The sequence below is a fragment of the Amblyraja radiata genome, chromosome 19, assembly GCF_010909765.2.
Source record: "Amblyraja radiata isolate CabotCenter1 chromosome 19, sAmbRad1.1.pri, whole genome shotgun sequence".
Classification (NCBI taxonomy): domain Eukaryota; kingdom Metazoa; phylum Chordata; class Chondrichthyes; order Rajiformes; family Rajidae; genus Amblyraja; species Amblyraja radiata.
This window is the reverse complement of record NC_045974.1, coordinates 24,084,221-24,108,430: the sequence shown is the minus strand read 5'-3', so window position 1 is coordinate 24,108,430 and position 24,210 is coordinate 24,084,221. Positions and strand designations below refer to the sequence as shown.

The 24,210-nt window shown below is 46.6% G+C and overlaps 1 protein-coding gene across 1 annotated transcript in view; it reads right to left on the bottom strand.

The window, feature by feature from the left end:
* Positions 1–418: 418 nt before the first annotated feature.
* stab2 (stabilin 2) overlaps positions 419–24,210 on the bottom strand; it is a 109,877-nt gene continuing 86,085 nt past the window's right edge. The window contains exons 52-68 of the mRNA XM_033038046.1: positions 23,673–23,762; positions 22,451–22,597; positions 20,753–20,809; positions 20,493–20,619; positions 16,931–17,080; positions 15,257–15,361; positions 14,198–14,305; positions 13,414–13,607; positions 11,472–11,613; positions 9,972–10,105; positions 8,462–8,627; positions 6,297–6,403; positions 5,129–5,248; positions 3,726–3,992; positions 3,113–3,250; positions 2,322–2,432; positions 419–846 (exon numbers count right to left, since the gene is read on the bottom strand). Of these exons, the coding sequence (XP_032893937.1) occupies positions 805–846; positions 2,322–2,432; positions 3,113–3,250; positions 3,726–3,992; positions 5,129–5,248; positions 6,297–6,403; positions 8,462–8,627; positions 9,972–10,105; positions 11,472–11,613; positions 13,414–13,607; positions 14,198–14,305; positions 15,257–15,361; positions 16,931–17,080; positions 20,493–20,619; positions 20,753–20,809; positions 22,451–22,597; positions 23,673–23,762 (2,205 nt within the window). The 3' untranslated portion in view covers positions 419–804. The remainder of the gene's footprint in view (positions 847–2,321; positions 2,433–3,112; positions 3,251–3,725; positions 3,993–5,128; positions 5,249–6,296; positions 6,404–8,461; positions 8,628–9,971; positions 10,106–11,471; positions 11,614–13,413; positions 13,608–14,197; positions 14,306–15,256; positions 15,362–16,930; positions 17,081–20,492; positions 20,620–20,752; positions 20,810–22,450; positions 22,598–23,672; positions 23,763–24,210) is intronic.

Sequence of the window (24,210 nt, the reverse complement as noted above, 5' to 3'; positions counted from 1 at the left end):
AACTCTGATTATTAGCAACCACTTTCTGTTATTTGCACTACCAGTTTATTTATTCATGTGTGTATATATTTATATCATGGTATATGGACACATTTATCTGTTTTGTAGTAAATGCCTACTATTTTCTGTGTGCTTAAGCAAAGCAAGAATTTCATTGTCCTATACAGGGACACATGACAATAAACTCACTTGAACTTGAACTTGAGATACATAGATATGGATCACATGCAGGCAGAGGAAATAAGTTGATGCAGGCATCATGTTTAGCACATACATTGGGTATTTTTAAGGCGGAGATTGACAGATTCCTGATTAGTAAGGATTTCAGGGGTTATGGGGAGAAGGCAGGAGAATGGGGTTGATTGAATGGTGAGATAGACTTGATGGGCCTAATGGCCTAATTCTGCTCCTTTCAAGGTGTAACCAAGGCTTTTTATTCCAAATCAAAAAGTAGCCCAATGCTGACAACATTTTTCTTTCACAGGCATCAGCTTTTAAACATCTTTTTAATATTTCACTTTGATCAGTTCTCTCAGCAAAATATTTATAATCTTACAACAATTGCTCAAAGCTACTTTGCTGATTTTATTTGAATCGGAACTTAAAGATACTTGAAACGTAGAATTAATTTTTGTCACTTCATTTTCCGCGATCAAAGATGTTCTCCAGCTCCTAATCCACGCTGGTCCAAAGTTTGCTGACGTGAGGCCATAATTGTTGTTATGGTAAGTTTCAGTGAAAATCAAATGATTTTCCTTCAGAGATTTTTGGTCGCGAGGTCCACGCCTAACAATGTTGATCTTGCTATTGTTCATGACCAATGTCTGTTGACAGTCTATGCTCATCCTGTGGAAAAATAAGAGACAATTCTTAGATGTCACAGCGTGGAAACAGGCCCTTCAGCACAACATGCCCACACCGACCAACAAGTCGAATGTACACTATCTGTACCTGCCAGCATTTGGCCCATAATCTCTCTAAACCTGTCCTATCCATGTACCTGTCTAATTGTTTTATAAATGTTGCGAAAGTACCTGCCTCAATTACCTCCCCTGGCAGCTCGTTCCATACACCCACCAGCGTTTGTTGGAAAAAGTTACCCCTCAAATTTCCATTAAATCTTTCCCCCCCTCACCTTAAACCGGGTTGTTGCTTTCCCTACTCTGTGCGTCTACCCAAATTATTCCGCTCATGGTTTTGTACACCTCTATAAGATCACCCCTCATTCTCCTGAGCTCCAAGGAATAAAGTCCTAGCCTGCTCAACCTCTCCCTATAGCTCAGGCCATGGCATCCTCATCATTCTTCACTGCACCCATTCCAGCTTGACAACATCTTTCCTATACCATGGTGCCCAAAACTGAACATAATACTCTAAATGCGGCCTCACTAACATCTCGTACAACTACAACGTGACCTCCCAACGTCAATTATCTGACTGATGAAGGCCAATGTGTCAAAAGCATTTTTGACCCCATCTACCTGTGATGCCACGTTTAACAAACTATGTACCTGTACTCCGAGATCCCTCAGCTCTACAACACTTCCCAGAACCCTACCATTCACTTGTGATCGGACAACTGTGCCTGGAGTTTGGCCTTTGAAGCTGGCCTTTCCCAATAACCTAGCCTGTGCTGTAACAGGTACCATATTGGTTCTGGATTAGATGGAGAGCTGAGGAAGTACTTCACACTTTCTTAAGACAGGCGCAGAATTAGGCTATTCGGCCCATCAAGTCTGCTCTGCCATTTGATCATGGCCGATCTATTTTTCTCTCAACCCCATTCGCCTGCCTTCCACCCATAACCTTTGGCGCCCTTACTAATCAGGAACCTGCCAATCTCCACCGTAAAAATGTCCAAGGACTTGTCCTCCACAGCCATCTGTGGTAATGAATTCCACAGATTCACCACCTCCGGGATAAATACATTTCTCCTCATCTCCATTCTAAAGGTAGGTCCTTTTAATCTGAGACTGTGCCCTCTGGACCTAGATGCTCCCACTAGTGGAAACATTCTCTCCACATCCACTCTATCCAGGCGATTTCTTATTCAGTAGGTTTCAATTAGATCCCTCCCTCATTCTTCTAAACTAGAGCGAGTACAGGCCAAGAGCCATTAAACACTCCTCATACGTTAACCCGATAATCCTAGGGATCATTCTCGTAAACCTCTGGACCCTCTCCAACACCAGCAAGTACTTCCTCAGGTGTATTGGGCCCAATAATCTGTTGAAAGTGTAGATGCATTAGAACTTATTTTAAGTGGCAACGGGAAAGATATACTTTCAGCTCCACACCGATCGCCTCCTGGTGTGACTTACAGGGAAGGGATCGTCACCATCAGCTGTAGATGTAAACTTGTTGTACATCGGGTTATTAAATCTGGTTGGAGCTTGATCGTCGAACGATGACACACCTTCTTCGTCTTCAGACTGTGGAAGTAAATTGACAATGGGTCACGAGGAGGTACCATGAAAAATGACAAAAGGCTTGGTCAAAGAGACAGACGCAAAGAGCTGGAGTGACTGAGCGGGTCAGGCAGCATCTCTGGAGAAAAAGGATGGGTGACATTCCGGGTTGAAACCCTTCTTCAGACTGAAATTAGGGGGGTGCGGGGAAGTGGAGGTAAGTAAAGGCCAGAACAAATCAGGGCTGGTGACATGGCCAGCGAAGGGTGCAGCCCATAACGGCCCATTGTTGGCTGGGGAAGTGATGATAATGAGAGGGATACAGTCCTTGTTCAGATCGTTGTGTTGTACGCGAAATATGAGGCAGCTTATTAGAAGTGCCTTAAAGGAGGAAGGGTTGGAGAGTTTAGCTTCGAGATACAACATGGAAACAGGCCCTTTGGCCCACCGGGTCCATGCCGACTAACGATCACCTGTACGCTAGTTCCATACTACACACTAGGGACAATTTACAGAAGTAGCCAGGATCGGGTCTCCTGACCTCTGGGTCTGTGGTGCTGTGAGGCAGCAACTCTACCGCTGCGCCACCCACGGGGCATTTGGCAGTTTGGGAGACAATGTAAATGGCTGGAACCAAGAGAAACTGCAGTTTGTGGTGTCTTGAAGGCATCTCCCACGTTGCCTTTGCACAGTCCACAAGTTACCTTGAAGTACTGGAAGCTGAAGGGTCCTCTTTTGTGACTGTAGTAGTAATAGGTAGCGACTGCCAAGCCTGTTATTGCCAGCACAAAGGCAAGGAACGCTCCGAGGCCGACTCCCGTGTGAACCACGGGGGTTTTAACCTGTTAACAGACAATAAGTGACTACACTTTCATCGAAAGCGAAGAGATTAGTTTAGAATCCTACTAAGAAGGCTGTTGTCTGCATTTCCATTTACTGAACAGACAAAGTAACAGGTGTCCTGAATAATATCACTTGCGAATCATTTACGTTTATTTTTTATACTCCTGGAGATACAATGTGGAAACAGACCCTTCGGCCCACCGAGTCCGCGCTGACCAACAATCAACCCTACACTAGCACTATCCTATGCATTAGGAACAGTTAGCAGAAGACAATTAACGTACAAACCTGCACGCCTTTGGAGTGTGGGAGAAAACCAAGGCCCCCAGGGAAAACCCACATGGTCACAAACTCCCTACAGACAGCACCCATAGTAAGGATCGAACCCAGGTATCTGGCGCTGTAAGGCAGTAGCTCTACCGCTGCGCCACTGTGCCGCCCGCTTAGTGTTGCCCATATTGTGCAGTTGCTTACCGGTTCAGGAGGGGCCTGTAAAGGCCTGTTGATGGCATGAATGATCCCATTTGAAGCTACCATGTCCCAGGCAACAATGGGTCGCTGGTTGACAAGCTTTCCAACCTGCTGACTGAACTCCGGGCTTGGCGGGGAAGTGTTTTTGGTTTCTGTTACCAATAGAGACTGCCCAATCTTGCTCTGGATAATGGTACCGTTTTGCAGTTTGTGGTATACATAGGTGTCGTGAATGGAGAAGTGGTGCTCAATATCTCGTCCAGATAGGGTCTGTGAATGAAAGCAGTCACTGTTAGAATCATACAGTGTGGAAACCGTCCCTTCAGCCCAACTTGCCCATGCCGACCAACACGAGCATTTGGCCCATATCCCTCTAAACCTGCATTTGGCCCATATTCCTCTAAACCTATCCTATCCATGTACCTGTCTAAATGTTTCTTAAATTTTGTATTAGTACCTGCTCAACTACCTCCTCTGGCAGCTCGTTCCAATAACCTAACACCCTTTGTATAAAAGGTTGCCCCTCAGCTTCCTATCAAATCATTCCCCTCTCGCCTTAAACACATGTCCTCTGTTTCTTGATTCCCCTACATTGGGTAAAAGACTGTGCATTAGCCCTATCTATTCCTCTCACAATCTTATACACCTCTATAAGATAACCTCTCATCCCCCTGCACTCCAAGGAATAAAGTACCAGCCTGCTCAACCTCTCCCTAGAGCTCAGGTCCTCGAGTCCTGGCAACACCCCCGTAAATCTTTTCGGCATCCTTTCCAGTTTAACAATATCTTTCTTATAACAGGGTGACCAAAACACTCTAAATGTGGCCTCACCAATGTCTTGTACAACTGTAACATCACCTAACTTCTAGACTTGGTTTCCTATCTGTCTCCCTGTGGTATGTTTTGATAGAGGCTACACCAGCTACACCAGTTATTTGAATGAATATCCATTTTGGGAGGATATAGTCAGGAGGTCCTAAGTGGTTGGGACAATAGTTCTACCCGAGTAATTATTGGAATATAGATTACTGGGTAGATGTGGAGAGTTTTAGTTTTAGAGATACAGCGTGGAAACAGGTCCTTCGGCCCACCGAGCCCTCGCCGACCACCAATCACCCCTCACCCTAGTTCAATCCTACACACTGGGGACAACTTACAGAAGCCAATTGCCCTACAAACCTGCGCGTCTTTGGAGTGTGGGAAGAAACCGGAGCACCCGGAGAAAACCCACTCGGTCACAGGGACAACGTTAAAACTCCATACAGACAAGCACCCGTAGTCAGGATTGAACCCGGTTCGCTGGGGCTGCACCACTGTGCCACTGTGCCATGGTATCGGTACTTTATCCTCTAATAGGCCTCATTTACGTCATTTTAGTTTGTTGTGAAAACACTTTGAATCCTTACTGTATTTTCATAGAATCCGGAGTTGACTGGAACAAACAGGGTGCCTTTGACAGTTAGATCAGTGAGAATGTTCACAAACCGTCTACCATTCGATGTGGTGTTTGCATAGTTGAGGATTTGCTGGAAATAATAACATACATATATATTTCAGCCACACTTGCAAACACCATCAAATCAGCTATCAACCGTCCCAATCCTCAAGAAACCATAACCAAATATTCACAAATAGCGCGCAATTCTAGCAGTTGTTATAGGTTCATTGGTCATAGAGGCAGAATTAGGCCATTCAGCCCATCAAGTCTACTCTACCATTCAATCATGACTGATCTATCGTTCCCTATCAACTCCCTTCTCCTGCCTTCTGGTTTTTCAGGAACTCTGTTTCACTTTCACTGCTTATAGTTAAGGCAATTGGTCATTGCCATAACTGGCCCCAAAGTTAATTAAATATTTGGATAATTTGCAATATTTTTTAATGACAGATTAAAGTTTGAGCTTACACATCGTAAAGAAGTTTATCATTTTACATTTAATATTAATGGGAATTAATATTCCATCAAGTCACATTTAGTTTGGTAAGCGCCATTAAATCATTCATCACATAAGGTACCCTAATATCATCATTTGTAGGAAACTTGGCCCATTCTGGACTTTATCTAGCACCAAACATTATATCCTTAATCCTGTGTATGTTCCTTTAGAAAGGAGATGAGGAGGGATTTCTTTAGTCCGAGGGTGGTGAATCCGTGGAATTCTTTGCCACAGACGGCTGTGGAGGCCAAGTCATTGGGTAAATTTAAAGCGGAGAATGACAGGTTCTTGATTAGTAAGGGCGTCAAAGGTTTTGGGGAGAAGGAAGGAGAATGCCCTCTGGTCCTGGACTCTCCCACTGGTGGAAACATCCTCTCCACATCCACTCTGTCCAGGCCTTTCATCTATACTGTAAATTTCATTGAGGTCTCCCCTCATCCTTCTGAATGAAAGGCAGATCAGCCATGATTGAATGGCGGAGTAGACTCAATGGCCCGTATGGCCTAATTCTGCTCCTATGACCTATGAACATTTAAATGTTTATGTGACATTTAGGGAGCAGGCTATGGAAATTCTGCACCTGACCCCAACGGCCTATTCCCGCACTCTATGTGGTAAATGCAACATGATTACTCACCGTCAGGAAGAAGGAGAATTTGTCGATGGTGGTTAGGACTTGCAACAGGTTCCCATTACACGAATATCCGTCTCCCACATAACCTTTCTGACACGCACACTCCACATCTGTGAGCAGAAGACGAGCAATCATTGAGTGAGTAACAGATTATTGTTGGCACGAGGTGGAGAGAGTCCAGGTTGCGTCAAGTGTCAGGTAATTGTTATAGGTTCATAAGTTCATAAATTATAGGAGCAGAATTAGGCCATTCAGCCCATCAAGTCTACTCTGCCACTCAATCATGGCTGATCTATCTTTCCCTCTCAATCCCATTCTCCTGCCTTCTCCCCATATCCCCTGACACAAGTACTAATATTCCGTTGTTATATATACCAACAACGGAACAATGAAATTCTTCCTTGCTGCAGCATAACATGCCTATAAATACAATTCATGTAGATAATGTACACTAAACCAAAATTCAAGAAATTAATAACCCCAATACCAGTGTAAAAAAGCCCGGTTCTTAGTTCCACCAAAGACAGTCCATAGTTCATAAGACATAGGAGCAGAATTAGAGGCATAGAGCGTGGAAACGGGCCGTTCAGAACGACTTGCCCATGCCGACCTACATGCCCCATCTACACTAGTCCCACCTTCCTGCGTTTGGTCCATATCCCTCTAAACCTGTCCTATCCATGTATAAATGGTTCTTAAACATTACCTACCTCAACTACCTCCTCCATAAACCCACCACCCTTTGTGTAAAAAAGTTGCCTCAGTTTCCTATTAAATCTTTCCCTCCTCACCTTAAACCTATATCCTCTAGTTCTTGATTTCCCTATTCTGGGTAAAAAACTCTGTGCATTTACCTGATCTATTCCTCTCATGATTTTGAACATCTCTATACTGTAACATCAACCCTCATCCTCCTGGGTTACAAGGAATAGTGTCCTAGCCTGCACAATCTCTCCCTATGGCTCAGGCCCTCGAGTTCCTGCAACATCCTCATAAATCTTCTCTGCACCCTTTCTTGCTCAACAACATGTTTCCTATGACAGGGTGACAACATCTGAACGCAATACTCACCAATGCACAAGTGTAACAAGACCTCCCAACCTCTGTACTCAATACTCTTGACTGATGAAGGCAATTAGGTCATTTGTCCCATCAAGTCTACTCTGCCATTCAATCATGGCTGATCTATTTTTACCTCTCAACCCCATTCTCCTGCTTTCAACATGTAACCTTTGACACCATTACTAATCAAATACATATCAATCTCTTAATACCTTCCACCGCAGACTGTGGCAATGAATTCCACAGATTCACCACCCTCTGGCTAAATAAATTCTTCTTCACCTCCGTTCTGAAGGTAGGTTCTTTTATTCTGAAGCTATGCCTTCTGGTCCTAGACTCCTACTATTGGAAACATCCTCTCCACATCCACTCCACCTATTGTAGTTTAGTTTAGTGTAGTGTAGGTTAGTTTAGTTGAATTTAAAGATATGGCATGGAAACATATCCTTTGTCCTACTGAGTCCATGCCAACCAGCGAACCTCATGCACTAACTATCTTACACATTAGGGACAATTTTTACCAAAGCCAATCAACCTACAAACCTGTACATCTTTGGTTTGTAGATGTTTGTAGAGGAAACCGGAGCATCTGGGGAAAAACCATGCGGTCAAGGGAAGAGCATACAAACTCTGTACAGACCACACCCATAGTCATACTCGAACCTGGGTCTCTGGTACTGTTATGCCCCTGTCCCACTTAGGAAACCTGAACGGAAACCTCTGGAGACTTTGTGCCCCTCCCAAGTTTTCCGTGCGGTTCCCGGAGGTTTTTGTTTCCTGCTGCTTCCACCACCTGCAACCTCCGGCAACCACCTGCAACCTCCGGGAACCGCACGGAAACCTTGGGTGGGGCCCAAAGTCTCCAGAGGTTTCCGTTCAGGTTTCCTAAGTGGGACAGGGGCATAGGCAGCAGCTCTACTGCTGTGCCTCCATGCCACCCCTGTAGTGTTCTGGAACCTGATAGTTGTTGGGAAGAAGCTATTCTTGATCCTGGTGGTCATGGTTGTCAGACTCCGAAACCTTCTCCTCGAATGGCAGGAGTGAAACGAGAGCGTGGCCCGGGTGGAGTGGGTTGTCTGCTGATGCTGGCTGCAGATCATCCTCACCTTTCATTCGGTAGCAGAATGCATCCCATGTCTCACTGGCATTGATTCGGGGGCCGTAGTCCACAATGCCCACGTGACCCTCACCGCATCTGGGATTGGAGTAACTGGTCGGGTAAGACGCCCTCTGTCCATTCAGCCATCCAGCTGCGCACATGTGGTAGCCCACCTGAAGTCAGAAAACCAGAGAGACCTTTCAACACAATTGCCATAACTTGATTTGGTTTAGTTGAGAGATACAACATGGAAACAGGCCCTTCGGCCCCACATGTCCGTGCCAAGAACAAAGGGGGAACCCGTTTGGGTGGGGCGGGGGGACACCTGCTGGCACATGCAGAGGCCGGGCTGGTTGCAGTCCCATTCCTTCTCTCCAGAGATGCTGCCTGTCCCACTGAGTTACTCCAGTATTTTATGTCTACCTGCAGATATGACGGTTCTGTTAACTTTTGTAACATTGTTGGCGCCAGAAACATAGCCACACTTGTCGACTACATAGGTGAGGTCTGCTGTATGATTTTACCGGTTTGTGTGCAAAACAAAGCATTTCACTGTTTCACATGTAACAATAAAGTATAATTGAATCATTGATCATTGATCACCCGTTCACACTAGTTCTATGTTATCCCACTTTCGCATCCACTCCCTACACACTAGGGGCAATTTACAGAGGGCCAATTAACCTACAAACCCGCACGTCTTTGGGTTGTGGGAGAAAACCCACGCGGTCACAGGGAGAACGTACACACTCTGCACAAGCAGCTAATGGAAGGGTCTCGGATCAGAGGGCACAGTCGCAGAATAAAAGGGCACAAGGAGATGAGGAGGAATTTCTTTAGTCAGACGATGGTGAATCTGTGGAATTCATTGCCACAGATGGGTGTGGAGGCCAAGTCATTGGGTATTTTTAAGACGGAGATTAACTGATTCTTGATTAGTAAGCGTGTGAGTGGTTGTGGGGAGAAGGCAGGAGAATGGAGAGGGAAAGATAAATCAGCTATGAATGAATGGCGGAGTAGACGATGGGTTGAATGGCCTAATTCTGCTCCTATCACATGAACTTGGTCATTGGAACTTCGACATGAGAGGAATAGATCGGGTAAATGCACAAAGTCGCTTGCCCAAAGTAGGGGAATCGAGAACCGAGGACATACTGTAGGTTTAAGCTGAAGGGGAAAAGATTTAATAGGAATCTGAGGGGTAATTTTTTCACCCAAAGGGTGGTGGGCGTATGGAACGAGCTGCCAGAGGCCGGGACTATTGCAACCTTTAAGAAGCAATTAGACAGGTACATGGATAGGACAGGTTTGGAAGAACATGGGCCAAATGCAGGCAGGTGGGATTAATGTAGATGGGACACGTTGGTCGGTGTGGGCAAGTTGGACCAAAGGGCCTGTTTCCACACTGTATGACTCTATAATAAGTCACAGTGAGAATCAAACCCGGGTCTCTGGCGCTGTAAGGCAGCAACACTACCGCTGAGCACTGTGCCGCCCCATGGGAAGAGGAAACAGACCTGTTGGGCGTAGGATAGCTGGTTGTACGTGGCCAATACTGCTTCCTCAGCTCTGCATAGTTCCTGCGCTTCGGTGTAGTTGAGCTTGTACTGCCCCTTGGTAGATCGTAGGTGGAACACTCCCAGTTTTTTATCTAGAGAAGAGGAAAATGTAGTTCACACAAAAACTGGGATACATTAAAACTCTCAAGGTCTGTTATTGTGACTCAAGGATTAACCTGCTATCTTACAAAATCAGAATAAATCATCTGATTGGTGCTTATCATTAATCATTGAACAGACCCCTATCTCCTGCATATCCATGTACCTATCTAAAAGCCTCTTAAATACCACAATTCTATCTGCCACCACCACCACCACCGGCAGCGAATTCCAGCCACCCACCACATAGAAAAAACTTGTCCCACACATCTCCTTTAAATGTTGCCTCTCTCGTCTTAAGCTCTGCCCTCTAATAATTTTCTTCCTTGGAGAAAGGTTCTGACTGTCTACCCTATCCACACCTCACATCATTTTATACACTTCTCTCAGGTCTCCCCTCAACTTCCAGCATTCCAGAGAAAACAATCCAAGTCTGTCCAACCACTCCTTGGGGCTAACAGCAGCTAATCCAGGCAGCATTCTGAGAAAGGTTTTCTGCACCCTCTCCAAACCTTCCATTCTGTCATGGGGCGATCAATACTGCACACAATACTCCAAATGCCTTCTAACCAAAGAAATAGAGTCACACAACGTGGACGCAGGCCCAACCCATTTGGTATATTTTGGAAACCAAGAACTTGCCTACGCAATGCCTTTTTCAACTGTAACATGACCTCCAAACATCTGTACTCAATACTTTGCATGTTGTTAAGTTGGAATGGGTGCAGTAATGGTGTTGCTGGGATTTGAGGGTCTGAGCTATAGGGAGAGGTTGAGCAGGCTGGGACTCTATTCCCTAGAGCGCAGGAGGATAAGGAGTGATCTTCTAGAGGTGTATAAAATCATGAGAGAAATAGATTGGGTGGATGCACACAGTCTTTTGCCTAGAGTGGGGGAATCGAGAACCAGAGGACATAGGATTAAGGTGAAGGGGGTAAGGTTTTATAGGAATGTGAAGAGTAACTTATTCACGCAAAGGGTGTGGGTGTATGGAATGAGCTGTGGGAGGAGATAGTTGAGAAAGGGACTACCGCAACGTTTAAGAAGCAATTAGACAAGTACATGGATAGGACAGGTATAGAGGGATATGGGCCAAACGCAGGCAAGTGGCAATAGTGTAGATTGGACATGTTGGGCGGTGTGGGCAAGTTGGGCCGAAGGGCCTGTTTCCACAATGTGTGACTCTATGAGTCTACTTTGATTGATGAAGGCCAATATGCCCAATGCCTTATGGAGCTGATTTCCTGAATCTTATACTCGATGCCCCGGCCAGTGAAGCCAAGTATACCATATGCCATCTTTACCACTCTATCTCCTTGTATTGCCACTTTCAAACTTTAAAACATAGATAACACTTACCTTCAAAATGTAGGTCAGTGCATTCAGCATTTGCATGACACTTTCCATCGTCTTGGACGCATCGATTAACAAGAACCTCTTTGATTGTGCAATTAGTTCCATCCCCAACGTAATTATTTTTGCATGCACACTTGCGTCTGTTCTGTTGCAAAAGGGATTCAAGTTAGCCAACAATTAATAATGATGCATTATTGGGGATTTTCTGGTCATTTTGATCAGAAACACTCACCCTACAAAGATTAAAACAGAGTAGCGATTAAAAAGGTGAGAGTGAATAGATCAGGCTTTTTGTTTGATTTGCTTTGGTTGGCACAGTGGCGTAGTGGTAGAGCTGCTGCCTCACAGTGGCAGGGTCCCCGGTTCAATCCTGATTATGGGTGCTGTCTGTATAGAGTTTGCATGTTCTCCCAGTGTGAGTTTCCTCTGAGTGCTCTGGTTTCCTCTTTCATTCCAAAGACGTACAGGTTTGTAGGTTAATTGGCTTCTGTAAATTGTCCATCATGTGTAGGATAGAACTAGTGTAATGGGTGATCGCTGGTCGGTGTGGCGTTGGTGGGCTGTCTCCACATTGTATCTCTAAACTAAACTAAACTAAAAGGGGCTAAGGGATAAAGGGGCTAAGGGGTTCAAAGAGAATTTCATAAAGGTTTTGGAGTGTTTTAAATAAGTAGAGAGGTTTCTACTTGTTGGGAAGAACATTAGTTTAAATATGTTAGTCTCTAATAGGGATGATTTTCTCTTATTAATTTGGTGGTGAATTGTAAGAGTATCTTTGAGGGAAATCCAATTAGGTAGGGAATGAGAAAGGGAAGCAAGTGCAGAGGTGGTTATACAGGTCCACCACTGATATTCCAGCATCCTTGATTCCAGAGTCCTTCTGGATTATCCGTTTTGACAGATCAACAGAGACCTGAAATGTCACCTGTCCATTTTCTCCAGATATGCTGCCGGACCCAGTGAGGCCCTTCAGCATTATGTGTCTATCTTTGGTGTAAACATGCATCTGCTGTTCCCTTTTTATTAATTTATACTATACACAAGTACAATCAATCCAAACACAAGTAGTGCAAAGATAACAATTATAAAGTGCAGAATGTAGTGTTATAATAAAGAAAGTATAAGTTACAGAGAAAGCGCAGATAAAAAATGCAAATTCCACAGTGAGGTTGGTCAGAAGATCGGGGTTACACTATTAGCTCATGAGAGGACAATTCTGTAGTCTAATAACAGCCGAAAAGAAGCTGTTCCTGAATCTGGTGGTATGTGCATTCAGGTTTCTGTATCTTCTGCGTGACAGGAGAGGGGGGGGGGGGGGAGAGGGAATGACATGGGTATGAATAATAAATTTTATATTTAATGGGCGCCTTTCATACAAAATCTCAAGGACACCTTACATAGTAAACATATAATCGGAATATAACAATAAGGACATCACAGAGACACAAATTAAAAACAGGATTCAATCCAAAAACAGAAAATCAAAAACACAGTGTGAAGAGGGAGCAGCGGCAACCAATTCGTGCCAGCGTCCACTCTCTCTTCACGGCAGCCATCTTGGACACAGACCTACAAGACTGAATGAGTTAAACTTGTCACAAGCTAACACCAAGGGTTTGTTTACTCTGTTTTGGGGCGGTACAGTGGTAGAGTTGCTACTTTGCAGCGCCAGAGACCCGGGTTCGAACCTGACTATGGGTGCAGTCTGTACAGAGTTTGTACGTTCTTCCTGTGACTGTGTGGGTTTTCTCCGGGAGCTCCGATTTCCTCCCATAGTCTAAAGATGTACAGGTTTGTAGCTTAATTGGTTTTGGTAAGCCTGTAAAATAGTCCCTAGTGTGTAAGATAGTGTTAGTATATGGGGAGATCGCTGATTGGCGCGGACTCGGTGGGCCGAAGGGCCTGTTCCCACACTACATCTCTCTAACGTCTAAAGTCTACTCACAGGCCCGACCACCATGCAGGTTGCGTGTTCGTGGCAGCCTCCGTTGTCGCCGTCCGCACAGACGTCTATCGGGTCGCACATATAGCCGTCCCCGGTAAAGTCCCTTTGGCATTTGCAGCTGACGTTTACTCCACTCTGAGAGCACTTGGCAAATTCCGAGCAGCCGCCGTTATCCTGTGCACACTGGTCAGCAACTGTGTGAGGGGAAGAAAATTAAACCAGGGGAAGAAAAATAAAGCAAGTCAAAAGTCGGAAGTTGAGCGGAAAGCCTGACAGAAATATATCGAGTTTAGGGCAGCACAGTGGTGCAGCGGTAGAGGTGCTGGCTTACAGCGCCAGAGACCTGGGTTCCATCATGATAATGTGCTGACGGTGTGGACTCTGTGGGCTGAAGGGCCTGTTCCCGTGCTGTACTGTTCTATGTTCTATGTAATGATTTTACCAAGCTAAACTAAACTAAGCTAAACTAAAAAGCAGGATGAATGGAGATATTTCAGTGTGAAGTGACGGTCTCCTTATTGCTTCAAAGATGTCTCTACCACAGCACGTTGTGCAAAAAAACATGTCCCGCACACCTCCTTTGAATTTGCCCCTCTTACTTTAAAGTTATGCTCTCTTATCTTTGACAATTTCCAATAAAAAGGTTCTGAGTGTCTACACTATTTATGCCTCTCATAATTGTATACATTTCATCAGGCCTTCATCCAATGCCCATGAGGAGCGTTTGCACCCCCACACTTTACAGAGGCTCATCAAGGCAGGTAGCACACCATGGATACCTCACCTGTACACGTCCATCCGTCACCTTCGTAGTAGAGTTTACATTCACAGGTGCTGTTCTCCTTGCAGACCGCATCAGCAGAGCAAGCGGGCGAACACTCTGGCTTCACATCTGTTGGCCAAAGGCACAGACGTTACGATACAACAGTTTAGGAAGGAACTGCAGATGCTGGTTTAAACCGAAGAAGGGTCTCGACCTGAAACGTCACCCATTACTTCTCTCCAGAGATGCTGCCTGTGCCGTTGAGTTACTCCAGCTTTTTGTGTCTATTTACGATACAACAGTTTGCAGCACAATAGCAACGCATGTCTTGGAATGGATGCTGAGAATGCGCCTTGGAAGCTCAGAAATCCACAGGACTTCCTTCCATTAATTTATTGAAGCAGACAGAAGATTGGGGAGCTGATAGAATCGTTGAGTGATTCGGCCCAACTTGCCCACACTGACCAACATGTCCCAACTACATTTGTCCCACCTGCCCACGTTTGGTCCATATCCCTCTAAACCTGTCCTGCCCATGTACCTGTCTAAATGTTTCTTAAACATTGCGATAGTACCTGCCTCAACCACCACCTCCTGCAGCTCATTCCTCCACACTTTGTGTGAAATACAATGTTGTAGCTGACAATCAGGACACGTTGGTCGGTGCGGGCAAGTTGGGCCGAATGGCCTGTTTCCATGTTTGTATGACTCTAAGTAGTAGAGACAAATACCTGCATTTGGTGGTGAATGCACAAAAGGACACAAAGTGCTGGAATAACTCGGCAGGTCAGGCAGCATCTCTGGAGAACATGGATAGGTGACGTTTTGGGTTGAGACAAAACTGAACACAATATTCTCCAAATGTGGAACAGTGAAATGCATTTCTTTATGCATGCAGTTGAGTGAAAATCTTACTGAACTGCATGACAAAAAAACAAACAATTTCACTGTGCCTACCTAGGTTCATGCACTTCGGTGGCAATCAGTCGGTCAATAAATGCCAGCATTAGCGGACGAATAAATCTTGAACGATCCTGCGAATTTACAGCAGGAATTGCAATTCACTTGCACCTTTCGTACCGAATTGTGTTTCGCAACGAGCACCTGTCCATCCTTCATTACAGAAGCAAGTTCCCTCGGCCCGAATACCTTCATCGCATCGTCCATTTTCTTTGCACTCGCATTCTGAAAGCAGAGCAAGATTCACGGCTTATTGTGCTCTGATCCGTGACACATCACAGTTAACATGCTGAAGCATTCAATGTTTCATCCGTGCGGGGGGCAGTGGCATATGATGAAAGAATGGTTCGATTGGGCTTATATTCGCTGGAATTTAGAAGGACGAGAGGGGATCTTATGGAAACATAGAACATTTTTAGGGGATTGGACAGGCTAGATGCAGGAAAAATGTGCCCGATGTTGGGGGAAGTCCAGAACCAGGGGTCACAGTGGAAGAATAAGGGGTAGGCCATTTAGGACTGAGATGAGGAAAAACATTTTCACCCAGAGAGTTGTGAATCTGTGGAATTATAAATAAAAATTAAATAAATTTATTTATTTATATAGCACATTTTTAGTCAACTTGTATTGACCCAAAAGTGCTTCACATAATTACATTCACACACACACAGGCAAAGGTGGGTGAAGTGTCTTGCCCAAGGACACACACAGGCAAAGGTGGGTGAAGTGTCTTGCCCAAGGACACAACGACAGTATGCACTCCAAGCGGGATTCGAACCAGCTACCTTCCGGTTGCCAGCCGAACACTTAGCCCATTGTGCCATCTGTCGTCCACAATTATCTGCCGCAGAAGGCTGTCGAGGCCAATTCACTGGATGTTTTCAAGAGATAATTAGATATCGCTCTTAGGGCTAACGGAATCAAGGGATATGGAGAAAAAGCAAGAACAGGATACTGATTCTGGATGATCAGCCATGACCATAGTGAATATAACCATAATGGCTCGAAGGGCCGAATGGCCTATTGCTGCACCTACTTTCTATGTTTCTGGCCGGGCGAGCCGTGGCCTGTAGGGGGAACCCCCGAGCCGGCCCCTGCTCGTCCCCCGAAGGCCAGAGAGACAGGAGAGGAGGGAGCCGGCAATGATGGACCCCGAGGAGCAAGGCTGGCAGGAGTGTGCATCGCGCTCTTCAAAGTCGGCTGCGGAAGGTGCCCCCTGGCAGGATGGGCGAATTTTAGACTTTAGTGTTACAGTGCGGAAACAGGCCCTTCGGCCCACCGAGTCCACGCCGACCAGCGATCATCCCGCACACTTGCACTAGGCTGCACATTAAGCCCAATTTGTTTTTTTACACACAATTTTACCAAAGTCAATTAACCTACAAATCTTTGGAGTGTGGGTGGGGGGGGGGGGGGGGGGGGGGAACCAGGGGAGGAGGTACAAACTCTGTACAGACAGCACCTGTACTCAGGATCAACCCTGGGTTTCTGGGGCTGTAAGGCAGCAACTCTACCGCTGCGCCACCATGTGTTCTTGGATGAACGTGACGGCTGGAGGCCCCTGCAGTAGCCTGGGGCTCGCCTGGATCAGGTCCCGAACACACCAGACCTAGAGCGCAGACCGGACTTTGGAAATGGCGCCAAAATCCGGCGCCTCTTGCACGCGGTCTCAGTGGACTATTTCTGTACACTTTGCTAATCAGGGATTGTGCTTGGCTACGGCAATATTGCACAGTTAAAAAAAAGATTTTCACAGTGCTTTTGCACAAAAAAGCACCACGTTGATGATCTTACTTGTACAATCCGCCCCCCAGTGCCCTGGCTGGCAGAGTTCACAGGCTGTGCCTTTGAACCCAGGGTTGCAGGTGCATTTTCCTGATCCTGCGTACTGATCGTCGCACATGCCGTGGTCATAACACGGGCTCTCTGGACCTCCTGGGCAAGCTGCAACACAACAACAAGACTTTAGTAGCAGCACCTCATGTTTCACTTGGGCAGCTTGCAACCCAGCGGTTATTGATTTCCCTTGCATTCCCTCTCTCTCCATCCCTCCCCCACCCTAGATATCCTGCAAGTCTCCCATTGTTTGTATCCCATTGTTATCAACTCTACCACAGCCAACAATAGAACATTGTGGGCTCCACCTTTCCTTGCTCATCAGTGCCGGCTCTGATTTGCTCAGTACCTTTGCATGCCTCTAGTTTCCCTCACCCTTGACTCTCAATCTGAAGAAGGGACTCGACCCGAAACGTCACCTATTCCTTGTTCTCCAGAGATGCTGCCCCACCCGCTGAGTTACTCCAGCATTTTGTGTCTATCTTCGGTGTAAACTGGCATCTGCAGTTCCTTCCTACACATTAAGTCTAGAAGCCTGCGTGGATGTGGGAAGAAACTAGAGCACCCGGGGGAAAAAAAGTGCGGTCACAGGGAGAACGTGCAAACTCCGTACCAACAGCACCCATAGTCAGCATCAAACCCACCCATGCATGTGGGGGTGATGGATAGAGAGTAAATCGGGACATGTGAGAGGGAACTAGATTGCCCTGTGAGGGAAGGGAACTCACTGAGCTACATGGATAAGGCAGAGGACTGGGAAAGAATAGACCATAGTCATAGAGTCATAGAGTAATGCAGTGTGGAAACAGGCCCTTCGGCCCCACTCGCCCACACTGGCCAACAATGTCCCATCTACCCTAGACCCACCTGCCTGTGCTTGGTCCATAACCCTCCAAACCTGTCCTATCCATGTACCTGTCCAACTGTTTCTTAAACGATGGGATAGTCCCAGCCTCAACTACCTCCTCTGGCAGCTTGTTCCATGCACCCACCACCCTCTGTGAAAAAGGTACCCCCTTGGATTTCTAACACTACGCCAGATGAACAGGCCCTGCCAGCTCCCATCAGTCACATCCCCCTTATTTATCTACTTCCCTGCAACTTTACTTTAGACTTTAGAGAAACAGCACGTAAACAGGCCCTTCGTCCCACCGTGTCCGTGCCGACCAGTGATCACCCCGTGCATTAGCTCTACCCCACACGTTAGACTCTAGAGATACAGCGCAGAAACAGACCCTTCCGAGTCCAACCCACCAAGTCCGTGCCCACCAGCGATCGTCCTGTACACTAACCTAAACATACTAGGGACAATTTTATACTGAAGCCAATGAACCTACAAACCTGCACGGCTTTGGGATTTGGGAGGAAACCGGTGCACCCGGAGAAAACCCATAATGTCACAGGGCGAACGTGCAAACTACTGTACATACAGATAGCACCTGTAGTTGGGATCAAACCTGAGTCTCGGGTGCTGCAAGGCAGCAACTCTACTGCTGCCACCATCTCATTCCCTGTCACAAGTACCCTTCAATCCTCCTTTGCTAATTCTGAAACTAAGGGGTAATTCATGGAACATATGAACATAGTACAGCACGGGAACGGGCCCTTCGGCCCCACAAAGGCCGTGCCAAACATAATGCCAAATTAAACTAATCTCTTCTGCCTGCATGTGATCCATAACCCACCATTCCCTGCATATCCACATTCCTATCTAAATGCCCCTTAAGTGCCACTATCGTTATCTGCCTCCACCATTACCCCTGGCAGTGCGTTCCAGGCCCTCACCACTCTGTGTGTGAAAACCTGCCCCGCACATCTCCTTTAAACTTTGCCTATCTCACCGTAAAGCTATGTCTTCTATTTCTTTGACATAACCTCCCTGAAAAAAAACAATCTACCCTATCTATGCCCCTCATTATTTTACATACTTCTTTCAAAGTCTCCCCTCAGCGTCCGACGTGCCAGAGAAAACAATCCAAGTTCATCCAACATCTCCTTGTAGCTAATAGCCTCTAACCGGCAGCATCCCGGTAAACCTTCTCTGCTCCCTCTCCAAAGCCTCCATGTCCTGAAGAGATTGCTCCTCAGACAGCTGGCACGGACTTAATGGGCTGAACGGCATGCTGTGGCTTAACTATTCTCTTATTTTACAAATTCTACAGAAAGGATCCACTTGGATCATTTGTAACTTGCATTTCCGAATAACTGATGTGTCGATTATGAAAGGACTTCTGCACTTTTCAGTTCTCCATCATTCTTCAGGTTAGTGCGGCACGGTGGCACAGCGCCAGAGACCCGGGTTAGATCCTGACGTTGGGTGCTGTCTATATGGAGTTTGACCTGCGTGGGTTTTCTCCTGGTGCTCCGTTTCCTTCCACACTCCAAAGCCGTGCAGGTTTGTTGGCTAATTAGCTTTGGTAAAAATGGTAAAATTGTGTGTGTAGGATAGTGTCAGTGTGCAGGGATGGCTGGTCTGCGCAGACTCGGTGGGCCGAAGGGCCTGTTTCTACACTAAACTAAACTAAACTAAATTATAACTCACTTTCACGTCACATTCCCTTGATTTAGATGTTAAAAGGATTTGATATGGAGTGTAAGTATTTCCTCTTGTGTGGGAGTTGGAGAATGAAGGGAGCATTGTCGTAAGATCGTAGCAGGAGGTTAAATAGGAAGCAACTTTTTTTCCCTCGCTAAGAAACATTGCCCAGGAAGCTGGGGGTGTAGACAAACAAGGGGAACGTTCAAGACCGCTGTGTTAGGGAATGACATCGAGGGAGAATGCGGGTGACTTCAGTGGAGGCGGAAGTCAAACGGACTGACAAAGCACATTTATAGTACTGAATGATCTTCTGTCTCTCTATACAATGATGTAGTTACAAACTCAACCCAGTTTGTGGCAGTGTGAGCTGAGATTCAACCGTCCTCATGAGGAATCATCGTGAACGTTTACTTTAGAGATACAGCGTGGAAACAGGCCCATCGGCCCACCGAGTCCGCGTCGACCAATGATCGCACCGTTCACGCTAGTTCTATCCAGGGTCAAACCTGCACGTCTTTGGAATGTGTTGGGAAACCAGAGCACCCGGAGAAAACCCACGTGGTCAGAGAGTCAACATACAAACTCTGCGCAGACAGCACCCATAGTCAGGATTGAACCCGGGTCTCTGGCGCTGTAAGGCAGCAGCTGTACAGCTGCACCAGTGTGCTGCCCTAAACTCGATATACTTCTATCAGGTATTCCCTCAGCTACCTCTTCCTCTAACAGTTGCTGATCAGTGTGCACAAGCTAATGGCGGCTGCCCAGAATCTGCTCTCTAAATGGAGTAAACGTCGGCTGCGAACGTCAGGATGGAACCCATGCCCCTGGCTCCGTGAGGCAACGGCGCCACCGCTGCACCCTCAGAGATGGCGAGGGATTTGAATGCAGGGGATATTTAATTAATAGCACTCTCTCACATCAATGGACGATCAGCACACTGACCAGACACAGCGCAAGGCAGGACACACGGCAGCAACCCACCTTTACAGTTCTTCCCGTAGTAATTACTGCAGCAAGTGGGCTTCAAGATCACCAAGGTGCATGGTTGCTGACAGCCATCAACGTCCTCGTGGAAAACGTTACGGAAAGAGCACTTCACCGTCTCTCCCTGGAGATGGCAAAACATGACAAGAGTCAAGAGGCAAGAGTCATCCTCCCGAAACGGACGCATTTAATTCAGTACAACGTCAGACGTTTGTTAGCCATTGGAGATGGCATCTGAACAGAAAGTGCCACCTTACCTTTGGTTTTGTGGTGGAAGGGCACGAGGGGGGTTTTATGCAGCTACCACAGGCCCCCTGTGTAAAACATAAAGCAATGTTCAGTACCGTTCTCATCTGGCAATGATAAAGATCTCAACATCTCTTGTTGGCACCTTCCAACATCATGCAGGTCACAAGATTTCAATGACACTTTCAATGATTCAGTTCAGTTCAATTCAATGATAGTCTGAGTATCACAGTAAGGTACAGTTAGAGGTTTAGGTTTATTATTGTCACATGTACTAAGACACAGTGAAAAACTTCAGTTTTGTTTAGAAATACAGTGTGGAAACAGACCCTTCGGCCCACCGAGTCTGCACCGACCAGTACACTCGTTCTATCTTATACACTCAGGGAAGTTTACAGAAGCCAATTAACCTACACATCTGTGGGATGTGGGAGGATAGAGGAGAAAACCCACACGCTCACGGGGAAAACGCGCAAACTCCGCACAAACAGTATCCGTAGTCTGGATCTAACCGCAGATCAGAGTCCCTGGCGCTGCAAGGCAGCACCTCTGCCCAGGCACGGAAATCGCTATCAAAATATGGATGGGACCGGGGGACACAATTTCTTGGAGGCCGTGCTCGCATGCGCACACTCACACACACACGCGCGAGGCTTCGGAGGCTCAATCCAGCGCTAAATGCAGCTCAACTCTGCCTGTCTCGCCGGGTTAACCTACAGCCCTGCCTGGACTGACGGGACACCAGCGCTGCTTCTCTGCGCTGGCCATATTTCCCGCAAGTCCAGGAAGGGCTGTAGGTTCACCTGGCGGGACAGGCAGAGTGAGCTGGGTTTTGCGCTGCTTCTCTGCGCTGACTGTGGGCCTGGGGGTACAGCTCCCGTCTGACTCCCGACATCTCTGGCCACCCGTGGGGGGGGGGGCACTCAGGGGAGAGCCGGGATCGATCCTGGCTGCGGATGAGGCGCAGGTCTGTGCCACGTCTCCCTCCTCCAATCACCGCGCTCTATCCTCAGTCCAATCCCCCCCCTCCCCCCCACTCCTCCAATGATAGCACTGAATCATAATGTCCCGCCCCATTTCCTGCTGACTGACGTCTCTCTCGTCCAATCGGCGCCCTCGATCATCAGTCCCACCCCCACTGTCTCGCGGATTGCGGAAATTTCACCGGGTTTTAAAATCTGGATTACAAAAAGTTGTGGGGGGGGGGGGGGGGGATGTCCCCCACCTCTCAAAACAGAGGGGGGACGTGTCCCCCTGGGCCCCCCTGGGTTTTCCGCCCCTGACTCTACCACTGCCCCAGTGTACCACTCTCCTTCATTGGGTGCGGCCAAAAACACATACATTGCCTGCTGCTATTCAGCAAAAGCCTGAACATTAGTTGATATCTGCTACATATAGACCTGCTGTCACACAACAATGCACTGAATAAAGGTAGACACAAAATGCTGGTGTAACTCAGCAGGACAGGCAACATCTCTGGAGAGAAGGAATGGGTGACATTTTGGTCTCAGTCGGAAGAAGGGTCTTGACCCGAAACATCACCCATTCCTTCTCTCCAGAGATGCTGCCCATCCCGCTGAGTTACTGCAGCATTTTGTGTCTACCTTCGATTTAAACCAGCATCTGCAGTTCTTTCCTACACAATGCACTGAATAAATGTCAGCTCTCTTTAAAAGGGGACATTTCAGAATAAGTTGGCTGATACGAACCATAATATCAACAAAGGAAAATTCGTCGCAGCGACCACCGATGTTGGGAGGAGTTAGCAAGCAGTTTATGCCGTAAGCAATACCGTCCGTGAATTCCATTTGTCTCTGTGAAATCTTACAGCGTCTCCTGTTCAGGTACAGTTCACCCTGGGAAGAGGAGACAGATCAATACCCCACAGATCATGTCAAACAAACAGCTTGATTTACCCCATCTCTAAAGAAATCTGAAGACGGGTCCCAAACCGAAATATTGCCTATCCATGTCCTTTAGAGAGACTATCTGACCCGCTGAGTTAATCTAGCACTTTGCATCGTCCCTTTTTGTAAACCAGTTTACTTTAGTTTGGTTTATCGTCACGTGTAGCGAGGTACAGTGAAAAGCTTTTGTTGCGTGTCAGTAAAGAACCATTGACCATTGATGGTATTGTTAAGCTGTATATAACGCCACACGATGTGCTGACATGGTTCTTGACTGAAAACGAAGCTTGATTAAATCACCCCAATACTCTGACTTGGGAGTTTAAGTTTGTAAGTCCAAGGAGCAGAATTAGGCCATTTGGCCCATCAAGTGAACTCCGCCATTCAATCATGGCTGATCAATCTTTCCCTCTCAATCCCATTCTCCTGCCTTCTCCCCATAACCCCAGACACCTGTAATTATCAAGAATATGACAATCTGTGCCTTAAAATTACCCAATGACTTGGCCTCCGCAGCCGACTGTGGATTCTACAGATTTACCACCCTCTGACTAATGAAATTCCTCCTCATTTTCCTAAAGGAACGTCCTTTTATTCTGAAGCTGTGCCCTCTGGTCCTAGACTCTCCCACTAATGGGAATATACCCTCCACATTCACTCTATCCAGACCTTTCACTGTTCGGTAAGTTTCAATGAGGTTCCCACTCATCCTTCTAAACTCCAGCGAGCACAGGCCCAGTGCCATCAAACGCGCATCATATGTTAACCTACTCATTCCTGGGATCATTCTTGTAAACCTCCTGTGGGCCCTCTCTAGAGTCAGCACATCTTTCATCAGATATGGAACCCAAAACTGCTCACAATATTCCAAATGCGGTCTAACCAGCACCTTATATAGCCTCAGCATTACATCCCTGTTTTTATATTTTAGTGCTCTCAAAATAAATGCTAGTTAATTGCATTCAGCTCTGAAAGAGTCTCCGCTCATTCTTAACAGATTGAGAAAGGGTTCCTTCAAACTTACCTTAGACTTTCGCTGCCCGCAGGTCACTTGGATGTCAGATCCCTGCAGTGTTTTCAGTGCGTTACTTTGAGGCAGGTAGGCTGCCAAAATCTGCAGATGCAACAGAGAACAATACATAAAAACTGGCCGCTGAAAAACTTGTTCAAGAGCTGCTCGTGAAGTTAATCTTTCAACAGCAGCACACCTTTAGGGCACCACGGTGGCGCACTGGTAGGGTTACTGCCACACAGCGCCAGAGACCTGGGTTCGATCCTGACTACGGGTGCTGTCTGTACGGAATGTTTCCGTTCTCCCTGTGACCACGTGGGTTGTTTCCAGGTGCTCTGGTTTCCACCCACATCACAAAGACGCGCGGGGTGGTAGGTTAATTGGCTTCTGTAAATTCTCCCTAGTGCATAGGATAGAACTAGTTGATGGCTTATGTGTAATCATGTATAGTCCATATGTATACAATTACAATCAACCTGTACACAGTGTATAGATACAGGATGAAGGGTACAATGTTTAGTTCAAATAAACTCCAGTATAGTCCAATTAT